Genomic DNA, 13310 nt, shown 5'->3' on the forward strand with positions numbered 1-13310 from the left:
ATAAAACACTAATTACTTGTACCTCCGAACGGATCTACAGTGTTAAGAAATTCACTAAATATCTATTCATTGCAGACTAGTTAATATCACATATATTAACTTGACTTAATTTGTCGGAGGAACGAATTAATTTTGAATTTTAAATTCGTCTGCCTCATATATCAGCGGGCTGGATGTAATATAGAAATAATGGATTTAACAAAACAGACTATTATTTATGGGTAACTTTCACATATAGTAAACACAAAATTTATATTTGTATGTTATAGCAAAGTTTGCATAATTGCCTCCATAGTAAACATATATATGTATAATTCGCTATACATATACAATTGAAGCGAATTGTATAAAACGAGAAAGAGAAAGAGACTTGGGCAGAATTGTATAATTATAAGTGAATAGGACGATTATATACAATTTGAATTTGTATAAAACGAGAAAAGGAAAAAGACAAAAGAAACTTGGACAGGGAATATACAATTGAATCGAATTGTATAAAACGAGAAAGAGAGAAACAAAATTATATATAGTTTAAATTTTTATGAAACGAGAAAGACAGAAAGATAAAAGACAAAAGAGACTTGGGCAGAGAAGTACTTTTATTGTATAATTATAAGTGTATAAAACGGAGATATATATATTTGCTTGTATATATACATTTCTCTCGTTTTATACAATTAGAAACACAATTTATACAATTCTATTCTATAAAGCGAGAGAGGCGAGCGAAGAAAGCGAGCGAGAGAGGGAGAGTGATGAACGAGAATATGAAAAAGATGAATTGACAAATAGTTTGTTATGAAACACAAATAAATTAAAAAATAGCTACTATATTTATTTTATCTTATTAATTTGTTATTCTATAATTATCCCTTATTTTATTTATTAAATTTAAATTCTGAATCTATCATATCTTACGAGTTGTGATTCTAAAGCAACAGTAACTTGCATGAATAAAATGTCCTTTTTTGTTAGTAAGGGCCCTCTATGTTTGGTACTTATTAATGTGTATAGTGCGCACGTTAGACCATCAATTTCAACTTTTGTTATTTACAATAAAACGTGCTTTGTTTTGGTCCAAAATTGCATGATATTACCTTAATTATCGTTTGATGTGATAGCAGTAATAATGATTTTCTTAATTAGATATGTATCGAGATTAAATTTTAAATGTGAATTATTTTTAGCAGTGAACATTTTTTCCAAATAAAGCGTTATACGATATAAACTTATATTAATCAAACCTCAATATAATATCGAATAATAAATATAAGAAATAAAAAAGAAAGACTAATAATATTATCTCAATTGGAATTTTGAATGAGTGCCTTGATAAAGATTGAAATATATGTTTCATTAATTGAAAAACTTTTTTTTTATCACCATAAAATGATCACTATCATCAGTCAAACATGACTTATGAGTTTTATTATCTATGATAAATGTGATTGCTTTAATTAGAATTAATGAACCCTGTGGGATTTCCTTGGTTCAAAATAATTAAAACATCACTAACAATGACTTATGTTACTATTTGATAAAATCAGTGAACCAAATAGTTTTCGATGATAAAACTTGAGACGAAAGATTTGTAGTATCTCTAAATCAGATAAAAACGAAAGAACTTTAATATAATTCAAATATGGAGGCTAATTTTTGAGTCCACTCTGACCTCGCGGAGCAGGCCCCTATAATTGCCAGTTGAAACTGCCATAGCTTATGGCTAGAATAATTAAAGGTTAGAGTTTTTCTTTTTATAAACCAAAATTATAACTAGTAAATAGACTTTATTTGTGATGTGTTAGAGAATTTAGATTGTTAATTTTTATATATAACATTTATCCAATATTATTAGTCAATTATGGTCAATTATCATTGTTAATCAGAACTCTTAAATACTATTGTTAGTGCCATTATTGCTATCAATTAGGAGTGTCAAAAATAAACCCAAACACAGATAACACGCCTAATCGCTCAGAATTTTAAGGGTTTAGACTCAAGATAATTTAAATTGGGTTCAATATCAATCCATTCAAGTCTAATTTATTTTAAGAAAATCCTCAATTGAGCCCAATTCAATCTCCAATTTCAATCCATTCTAAAACTCTTTACTAAGATATGTTTCTATGTTAAATGTATGAATAATTATCTATTTAACAATTTTAGAATTCATTTATCCCATTTGATACTTTAAAAAAATAATCTTTGAGCGGAAATTCGAATTATGATTATAAAAGTTAAATATCACCATGTTAAAATTATTGAAATTAATCGGGTTAAATTGGGCGAGTCAAGACCCAACTCGTTTTTAGCCCATTTGAACTCAATTACCCATTTGAGCCCAAAGTAAACTTGGGCGGTTCAACACCCAACGCAATTTCTATTTCAACCCATTTTAAAATTTTCAATTTCAATCGCCCATTTGACACCCCTACTATCTATTACTATACTCCCTTCTTCATCTATATTAAATCTCTAATTAATATCAATTATCATGATAAATTATATTTATATAGTCATGATTCAACTAAGTTCCATTTTGATTGATTTCTCATTTTAAGAATCTGATTGTAGACTTAAGCACCACACTACACATATAGATGTGAAACCCCCTCCTCCGCTTACCTGCTTGTGATTTTCACCGTATACAGCTCGCATACAAATTAAATCTAATCTTCGAGACCTCATAACATAAGCAAGTCGTGGAGTGCATAAACCCTTTTAGAGATAGGGGCAACCTCTTGTGGTTCACTTTTAATTGTCATATTTTGCCTAATTTTTAAAATTGAATTAGATTGCATTAATGTGATATTTTAAATAAAAAAATTTAGATATTCAAAATCTATAAACAAAGTATAACAAATTGTAATTTTTTTGCAAATCAATATGATGAAAAAATACACGATAAAATGTTAGTCAAAATTTCTATAGTTTGAATCTAAGAAGAAATTATGACAATTAAAAATGAACGAAAAAAATTAAAAACTTATTCTAAAAATATTTTGTCATAGAGTATATATTTTGTATTTACTCAATGCAACGTAATTTTTTTTAAAAATCAAATTAAAGACGTTATGGTCTCTTGTATGAGAGGTTTACCTTCAAGAAAACATACAAAAATAATATAGTATTAGATTGATTAATATTTATTAGATTTTGCTTATTTTCAATAAAGATAAATTTTATACATTTAAATCTTGAAAAAATATACATCCTAATGATATAGTAATAGTATCTAATAATGAAAATCTTTCATTTTAAAATGATAACCAGCAACTAAGCTAGCATTAATCCACTCATTATATTATTCCCCCCCAAAAAAGCACACATTATCAAGAGATAATATATAGTTGACCTTTGCTCTTAGTCCTCCATAATATTTAATGGATACACAAACTTTAATTTTTAAGTGGGAGACACACATTCCCTAATCATGATGAAATTGGAAGTGGTTGATTATAATATTCTCTGTTGAAAAAATGATTGTCTTATATTGATAATTGAATTAAATTAAAAAAAATAAAATATAAATTTTTATTTAAATCTATCTCAAAAAATCAGTTACATGTTTAAACTGTTATGACAGTATATTATACATCTTTACTATTTAAAAATAATTTTTTACCCCCTAAAATTGGCATGACAAAAAAAAACATATTTAATAATAACTAAAGTGAAAAAATAAATTAAAATCCTTTTTTTACTAACACCCCAAACCCCATACCTTTTCTTCTTCTTCACAAGCAACATCTTTTTCTTCTTCTTTACCTTTTTTTTTTATCATTTTTTTATATACAGTTTTCATCCACCCCACTATACGTTCACCAAAATCCTCTTCCCGCACCTTCATTACATCCTATTTTCATGCTTATTTGATTTCACCATTTTCATTATATTTTATTTTTCTAGTGTTTAGTTTTATCGGTGATTGATGAAATTGATGATTAAGTTTTAAAAAAAATATTAATTAAAATGATGGATTCGTTGGTGAGGAATGTCAAAGAAGCGGAAATTGATGGTGGTGGAAAAGAAAAAAATTGATGTTGACAATGGTGGTGGGTTTGTACCTTTTGATGGTGATGATGTAATTTTGGTGACGAATTTGTTTATGGATATCAATTTTTTTGGTGGATTTTTATAAATTTTGTGGGGAATAATAATGATAGTATGATTTCGATGATGGATTTGATCATAGGCGGTGAAATTTGTGGTGACTATTTTGATTTTCCTGATAATATATATATATATTTGGTAGTAATATGACGATATTGATGTTTGTTGAAGAAGAAACAATTGAATTTTAATTAAAATTTGACATGACATCTAAACGCGGTATTGACATGACATTGATGTGGCGCAAGTGTGACACACCTCTTGTTGTGAAAGTGATGTTACATGTCTTAGGGGTAAAAAATCACTACCAGAGGTGAGTGATATGTTACTATATTAATTGAAGTGTGTAATTAACTTTTCGAAATGTATTATTCTTTTCTCTCAAATCTTTTGTTTCTCAAAATAGTAGTGACATACTAATTGTGTCTAATAAAGCCAAATTATTGCAACAACCAGTCAGTTATATATAGTAATGATAAAGTTTCATAAAAGTTTCTTAGCTTTACTCAATGAAACTGGAATAGTGGTCCATAAAAGGGCACAATGTGATTCATGATTTAAAGTCATCTTTTTTTAAAAAAAAAAAGAAGAAGAGATAAAAATAAAAAATTTTTTTAGATAAATTATTGAATCATGCATGCATCACACATGGCAAGTATAATATTATCTTTGTCCATTTTTAGTTGTTTTAATTTTCTTTTTAGAGTCAAATTATAAAAATTTTGTCTAACATTTTTTTATGATTTTCCATCATATTGATATATAAAAAGTTGCAACTGATAATACTTTCTCTAGTAGGTTTAGAATATCTAAATTTTTGTTTAAATGTCAAACTAATTTAATATAAGCTAATTAAATTTTAAAAATTAATCAAATTAACTTTCGAAACATGACAAATAAAAGTGGATGAAGAAAATATTAATAAGGCTAAAATAGTATGTAATAATATGTAATGAATTCTTTTAACCATCTTTAATAATAGATATAAAATGATTTCAAATATTATTGTTAATACTTTTTAAGATAATAAATATATTTTATCAACAATACTTATAAATACATCCACAATAAGATACATAGAATCACCAAGAAACATTCTTTTTCTTTACCAAAGTCTTTTCTATTTTTAAGATGAATAAACTTTTCTTATTCCAATGGCTTCTTTTATTGATCTTCACAAAAACATCATTAATTTCTTCAAAACCCCATAAAATCCCAAGACTAACACCACTTATTGAAAATATATTTCAAGATCATTCTAATACCTTTTCTTCTTCATCAAGAAATGATCTTCCAAAAGAATTTGAGACTTACTATTATAAACAAACACTTGATCATTTTAATTATGGACCAAAAAGTTATTCAACTTTTAAACAAAGGTATATAATTAATTCTAAGTATTGGGGTGGTTCCAATTCAAATTCTCCAATTTTTGCCTATCTTGGTGCTGAATCTTCTATTGATAGAGACCCTCTTGGTATTGGATTTCTCACTGATTTTGCACCTCAATTTAAGGCTCTTCTTGTTTACATGGAGGTAATTAAATTCATTAATTATATTACATCAAAGTGTATGTATCAATTAAAACTACCAACTCTCCTATTCTACTTTGTTTTGTCATTTTATTTTTTTGGTAACTAAAATTTAGTTAGTGTTAGACCTTAAATTTTTAGAGTAGACCTTAAATTTTTAGAGTAGATTTTGAAAATTTATTTTTGAATATCTGTTTGATCATTTTTAAAAAATTTGATTTCAATTTTTTTAAAGTAAAATATATGTCGAAATACTTCCAAAAATCACAACTTCAAAAATTCAAAATTTTAAGTTTCATATTTTAACTTTAGAATCTATGTCAAACAAGAGCGTCCAATGGAAAAATTCATGGAGTTGGAAACTTACACTAATTGTTTTAGCCGCATTCATCATTAATTTGTGAAAGAGCACTCGATCAGTGAGCTATAATAGAATATGGTCAAATATTCATTGAGTCCAAATACTATCACTACAACAAAAATGATCATTAACGGCATTTAATTCTTAATTGCCGCTAAATACGTATTTTTAGCGGCACTTGTCACTCTTTATATATGTTCCTAAAGCCTTTAGCGACATTTGTTCTAATGACACTTATTTAATGCCGGTAAAGACTTTAGCACTCTTTAATAATGTCAATATTTAATGTCGCTAAAGTTATTTTTGTTGTAGTGTATGATGGTATTTTCTTGTCCTCGAGATCAAATTTATTAAGATATATTGTAGATTTTGAATATCTTTGACTTCTGTTATTATATATGCTTGCTATGTGTTATGTTAAATTTTTTGGTAAACTATTTTCCAGCATAGATATTATGGAGAATCAATACCATTTAAGACAATGGAAGAAGCTTTAAAAGATGAAGATAGTAGAGGATATTTCAATTCAGCACAAGCTATAGCTGATTATGCAGAACTTTTGTTACATATTAAACAAAAATATTCAGCAAAAAATTCTCCAATTATTGTCATTGGGGGATCCTATGGAGGAAGTAAGAAAAAAAGACACCCCCTTCTTAATTCTCTTTTTTTTTAAAAAAAATAAATAAATCTTTAGGTAATTTAGGATATGTTCGATATAGAAAAAATATTTTTCGTAAAATACTTTTAATGTTTTTCATGTTGTGTTGGTCATAACTTTTGAAGTAGGAGAAATAAATTTCTCAAGTGGTATTTCATACGATTCTGTCAAACCCTGCTAGCACCTTAATATTATCCCCGTCTCTAATTAGTTGTCCACTTTAAAAATGACACACATATTAAGATAACAATAATTAGCATAATTAAGTTATTATTTTACCTTTATTAATTATGGTTTTAGAAATGATAAATTAAAACTTGAAAATTTTCAAGAAGTTTAAATGAGTGTATAATAGGAAAAAAAATTTGTCCTTTCTTAATTTGTCAAAATAGACAAGTAAATAGAGACAACTAAAAGAGAAAATATAGACAAGTAAATAGGAACAGAGGGAGTATTTGTCTATATTATCCCATCTTTCCAAATTATTTGGTTTATTTTTATTTGACATGGAGTTTATAAAAAAATGATTCTTCTAATTTTAAAAATGTCATCTGAACATTGAATAAAGAGTCGTTAAAAAAAGTAAAAATCATTCTTTTTGAAATATATTAAAATTGAAAGTAGATCAATCAAATTAAAATAAAGAAATAATATATTTTATTTATATACTGAAATACAAGAAAACTAAGTAAGAAAATCTACTTATTTTATTAAAAAATAATTTTCATAAAAAAAGAATAATTTTTCTTTTGTACCAAACACATCCTTAAAGTTGAATTTTATCAAAACTTTTTCTCTAATTTATTTTATTTTATTTTATTTTGCAGTGCTTGCTTCTTGGTTTAGAATGAAGTATCCACATATAGCTCTTGGTGCTTTAGCTTCATCAGCTCCAATTCTTTATTTTGATAATATCACTCCACAAAATGGATATTATTCAATTGTGTCAAGGGATTTTAAAGTAAGAAATCTATTTGATTTAATTTTTTAAACTTTTAATAAGTCCTTTATTTTTTTAAACTAACATGTTAATTAATTTATAATTATTTCAGGAAGCTAGTAAGAGTTGTCACCATACTATAAGAAAATCATGGGAAATAATTGACAAGATTGCTTCTAGAAAAAATGGACTCTCCTATCTCAGTCGAAAATTCAAGACTTGTTCGTAAGACTTTAAGTTATATATATTATTAGAATATTTATGTTACTCTTTTTTTATTGTTGTAAATATTTATTTTTATATTTACTTACAAGTATCTTTTGGCTAATTTAATGATGCACCTGCTCCATGTATATATATCTTACATCATTAAATAATTTTATCTATTGTATCAAGCTAAGTAAATCATTATTAATATTATTATAGTATATTTTTTCTAATTGAATTTTTTTATACCATCAAAATTATTTTTATCTATTGTAGTATGTAATCTGTTTTATTTTTTTTGATAAATTTTATATTTTTAATCGATACCTATCCTTTAAGTGAATTAATAGTATAAGAACTTTCTTGCGAAAATTATATATATACATGCATTGTCATTATAAGTAAGTTTTACATCATCAGGTCAATTGTATTTATTAGAGCATATACATGTCTTACATTCAAAATTACAAATCTCACTTAAGTAATTCATCATAAAATCACTTTTATTTGTTTTAGTGTAATTTTTTTTTAAAATCTAATTTTTATTTCTATATAAATTTAGTCTTGATTTCTTGTTTTTTTTAGGAAGTTGAGTGATGTATTTGAGTTGAAAAATTATTTGGATACAATGTATGCAGTGGCTGCTCAGTATAACAGCCCACCAAGTTACCCAGTAACAATAGTTTGTGGTGGAATTGATGGTGCACCAAAAGGAAGTCATATTCTTGACAGAATTTTTGCTGGAATTGTTGAATTTAATGGAAATTCATCTTGTTACAACATGAACCCCATGCCTAGTGAAACAAGTTTGGGATGGAGATGGCAAGTAAGTTTTATACTAATAAATACTAATTTAATCGAGAATTTAAGTTATATATACTGATCATTGTATTTAAAAAATAGTTTACATTTACTGTATCGGAATATAATTGGTAAAGTTACTACTTTATCAGATTATTAATTAATTATAAGTGATCTGACTACGTAAACATTTAAGAATTTAACACAATAGTCAATTTAACGTGAATACTCATAACTTTGAAGATATAGGGTTCAAATCACAGCTAAAGCAAAAAATGTAGTAGACGATTTTTTCTCCATATGCTAAAGTCTTGATGGGTCAGAATTGCTTTACACCGATGATGAGAGATAGTAGGTATCTGATTATGAGTACCTAAGGCCTTATAAGAGTGTGGCTTAGAGTGGCCAATTAAGTCAATGGGGCAAACTTTGGATAACATGATCCAAATTTTAATCGATATAAAAATATTTGACGATTTTTTTTTATATGTAATTTTTGATGAATAGTGTTAAATTTGATATTTGGTAGGAGGTAATAATAAGCACTTGATAGTATTGACCTAAAGGTCTGTAGCCTAGAGATCAATGAAATGGACGTGAACCCTTAAGATCAGAAATTTATATCCCACCAATATAACAATTATCTTTTTCTACCTGTCTTAATAGTCAGAATTATTCGATATCACATGTGTTAATATAAGAGGTAACAAATATATATTATGTAATGAAATAATCAAAATACGAATAAACTTACTCATTTTATTGATTTGTAGACATGCAGTGAGATGGTGATGCCTATAGGGCGTGGGGAAAATGACACAATGTTCTTTTCAGCTCCTTTCAATTTGGATAATTTCATAAAAAGTTGCAAGAAGATGTATGGTGTCTCACCTCGTCCACATTGGGTCACAACCTATTATGGAGGACAAGTACATACTTCTTTCTCATACTTAATTAATTTATTAGTAATTATACACTACTATGATCAACAAGTGACTTTCCTATGGAAAATTTTCGAGGTAGGTTCGTCAACAATTACTTGTCAGAAATTATATTCCATAGACCTCCTTCGAAAAATTTCATAGAAAATTCACTTATGTTTAAGGTGCGGTACTTGTTTCGGGGAATGTTTTATTGATGCGGATTCATGTCGGAAAACTATGTTGCTTGGGCTACTACGTAACAACGACGAATGTGTAATGCATTATTTAAGGATACGAGATGTGAGTATAACAATATTTTTAAAAGGCATAATACATAAATATGCCCTTTAACTTGGCTTCAAATCACATTTATGCCCTTCAACTTTGGGTATGCACAAATAGACGCTTAAATTCGTATAAAGTTGAACAAGTAGACACATGAGTCCTACGTGGAACAATACACGTAGAACACCATGTAGGACAAAAAATTACATGTGTCTACTTGTTCAACTTTATACAAGTTTAAGTGTCTATTTGTGCACACACAAAGTTGAAAGACATAAATGTGATTTGAAGCCAAGTTAAATGACACATTTATGTATTATGCCTTTTTAAAAAGTTCGAACAATATAATCGGATAATTTTATTTTAAGAATAAAATACTTTCTAAACACAACCCCTCATCCTCAACCTCAACCTCTTACAACAATCTTTCATTATGCTTATTTTGCCATATTACTTTTTCTTATACTATATTAGATTTGTGAACTTACTAAATGAGTGAATTTTGCAGGACATAAAATTAATTTTTCAAAGGTTTGCTAGCAATATTATTTTCTCTAATGGGCTAAGAGATCCTTATAGTAGTGCAGGGTATGTACATGACCCCCCCCCCCCACACACACACACAATTTTCTTTTTCCTTTTTTCTATTTGGTTTTATTTAATTATTCTTACATTAATTTTTTTCCTATTTTAGGGTTTTGCAAGACATATCTGATAGTCTACTAGCTGTCCACACACGTAACGGTATGCCAATATTTACAATTGTGAAAACGATATTTACTTCATCATCAGATTACTTATATAATATCGATAAGATATTTTCTAAATACCTCGTGTAAATAATCAAAGTCATGATGAAATGGATAGAACCCTTCCGACCCTTAATAAAAGATTTTAGGTTCATAAAAATAATCCTACGAGCAAGAGCTTTGTTGAAACAACACCTCACAGGTGAAACTCAATGACATTAACTAAACGTTAAAGTCATAATGTTAAATTAGGTCTTAGGTCTAACTCACACACATCAAAAGCTAGCTCAAAGAGAGGAAGACTGTCCAAGCCTTATAAAGAGTCCACCCATCTCATTAACAATCGATGTGGGACTTTTGTCATTCTTTAACACCCCATCTCATGCCCAGTGCTTAGCATCTGGTGCGTGTGCAATTTTAATTTTGGGGGCCCCAACACAGGTGATGCGGGCCCTGTTCTGATACCATGTTAAATTAGGTCTTAGGCCTAACTCACAACCCAAAAGCTAACTCAAAGAGAGGAGGATTGCCCAAGCCTTATAATGAGTCCACCATCTCATTAACCACCGATGTGAGACTTTTGTTATTCTTTAACATATAAGAGTTGAAAAGTGGCTACTTTTGCAAGCTTTACCCTAGCGCTTTCCCTTTAATGTGCAAACAAGGCGTGAATCCAGATTAATCAAAATGAGTATCGAATGCCGGGTTTTCTTATAAATATACATGTCAACTCAATTTTTTTTTATTTTTTTTGTAGGTTCCCATTGTTTAGACATTCTTTCTAAAATGTCAAGTGATCCAGAATGGCTAACAATGCAAAGGAACACAGAAGTTAAAATCATTGAAGGATGGATAACAAAGTATTATGCTGATCTCAAGGCCATCAAAAAAGGCAAAATGCACTAATTATATTTCCATTAAACAATAATTAGTCCACGATTATCACTATTGTCGATCATTTGAATTACTTATTTTCAATAAAGACAAATTTTATAAATTTAAATTTTGAGAAATAAACTATCCTAATTATTTAGTAATGATTTAATCTATATTCAAAACACTGACAAATTAACTAGCATACTTTCCCTAATCACGGTGAAATTGCAAGAGGTTGAGTATATACTCACTCTGTCTTATATTAATTGATCAAGTATCGACGTAGAAGGTTGAATAAAAAGTAAACTTATTTATTTTGGGCTTTAAAATTAATTGTTTTAGTGGTCAGTTCGATTCTTTCGAAATTGTTTCTAGAAGAATATGTAATAAATATAAGATACAAGTTTATTTTATAGCAAGAGTAATTAGTTATTATTTCAAGATCAATTTATTTTTCGTATGGATGAAGAATTTTCTATTTTTTTTTCTAAAAAAGATGTTTGTTATTCTTTTCTCTAAAATCTTTTGTTTCTCCTCAAAATTGCAATGGCATACTAATTGTGTCTAATAAAGCCAAATAATTATAACAACCAGTCAGTTATGTATAGCAATGATGATAAAGTTTCATAAAAGTCTCTTAGCTTTACTCAATTAAAATGGAATAGTGGTCATAAAAGGGCACAGTGTGATTCATGATTTTGAAGTCATCTTTTTTTTTTTTGAAAAAAAAAAGAAATCTTTTTTATTTTTAGAATAAATACACTTAACCATAAGTATAACAACTTTAAACAAGTTTTTCAGAGATAAAAAATATTTTATTTTTTCCCATTAGACTCCAATTCTATGAAAATGAATACATATATATTTAGTGTGATTGCATAAATCAAATTTGAAGAGGAGAAAATATATATACATAAAATCTTCGAAATAAAAGAGCTATTTTCGAAAGACTCTCTTTTTATCGTATGACATTGAATATTTTTTTAAAATAGGGGTTGAAGGATGATTATTTATGAGTTTTACTCCATAATCGTATGTCCTAAATTTAGACCAGCCTAGAAAATGGAAAATTTTGATAAACATGAAGTGTTTTAGAACCGTTTAATGGAACCTTAGACATCTTGAATCTAGATTAGTAGGTCTTAATAACGACATAATCATAATAGAGAAAGGTATTCTCTTTTAACGGGTCTTAGCTATAGGATCAACAAATTCAGATAAATCGAGCTTCAAAATAAATATCGGACAATGAATAAGTGAAAAAAAAAAAGAAATTTGTTTGAACCGGTATAAGGAACCTTAGAATTATCCTACCTGTCGATGAAAAAATGGGATACGAGAGGAGTTGAAAGTCACTTGACTATATTACTGAATCATGCATGCATTACATGGTAAGTATAATACTATATTCGTCCACTTTTAATTGTCATAGTTTCATTTTAGGGTCAAATAATAAAAACTTTGACTAACATTTATGATGTATTTTTCCATCATATTGATATGCAAAAATTGCATAACAGTTTTGTATAATTTTTGAATATCTAATTTTTTTATTTAAAAATATTAAATTAATTTAATCTAATTTATCTTTAAAAATTAGTCAAATTAACTTTTGGAACATGACAAATACGAGTAGATTTAGAAAATATTAATAAGGCTAAAATAGTATAATATAATAATATATAATAAATTCTTTTGACCATCTTAAATAATAGATATAAATAATGAAAATATTATTCTTATAATTAATAATAAATATATTCTATCAACAATACTTATAAATACATCCACAATAAGATACATAGAATCATCAAGAAACATTATTTTTCTTTACCAAAGTCCTTTTTATTTTTTGCAAGAAC

The 13310-nt window shown here is 27.3% G+C and overlaps 1 protein-coding gene across 2 annotated transcripts; it reads left to right on the forward strand.

Moving 5' to 3' along the window:
* The first annotated feature begins 5185 nt into the window (after window positions 1–5185).
* Window positions 5186–11612, forward strand: LOC107003049 (lysosomal Pro-X carboxypeptidase-like). Of its 2 annotated transcripts, none has more exons than XR_003575255.1 (9): window positions 5186–5649; window positions 6452–6638; window positions 7495–7628; window positions 7720–7832; window positions 8400–8640; window positions 9389–9634; window positions 9721–9838; window positions 10332–10411; window positions 10518–10535. XR_003575255.1 is itself a non-coding variant. In XM_015201293.2 (9 exons), exons 1-9 carry the CDS (start codon window positions 5245–5247, stop codon window positions 11476–11478), a joined length of 1515 nt encoding a protein of 504 aa, XP_015056779.1. In that variant the 5' UTR covers window positions 5187–5244; the 3' UTR covers window positions 11479–11612. The 2 variants fall into 2 exon arrangements, 1 of the variants encoding a protein (XP_015056779.1); XM_015201293.2 differs by lacking the exon at window positions 9721–9838 and adding an exon at window positions 11330–11612 and having other exon boundaries at window positions 5187–5649; window positions 9389–9544; window positions 10518–10567.
* The last annotated feature ends 1698 nt before the right edge of the window (window positions 11613–13310 follow it).

Source organism: Solanum pennellii, chromosome 11 (assembly GCF_001406875.1).
Source record: "Solanum pennellii chromosome 11, SPENNV200".
Taxonomy (NCBI): Eukaryota; Viridiplantae; Streptophyta; class Magnoliopsida; order Solanales; family Solanaceae; genus Solanum; species Solanum pennellii.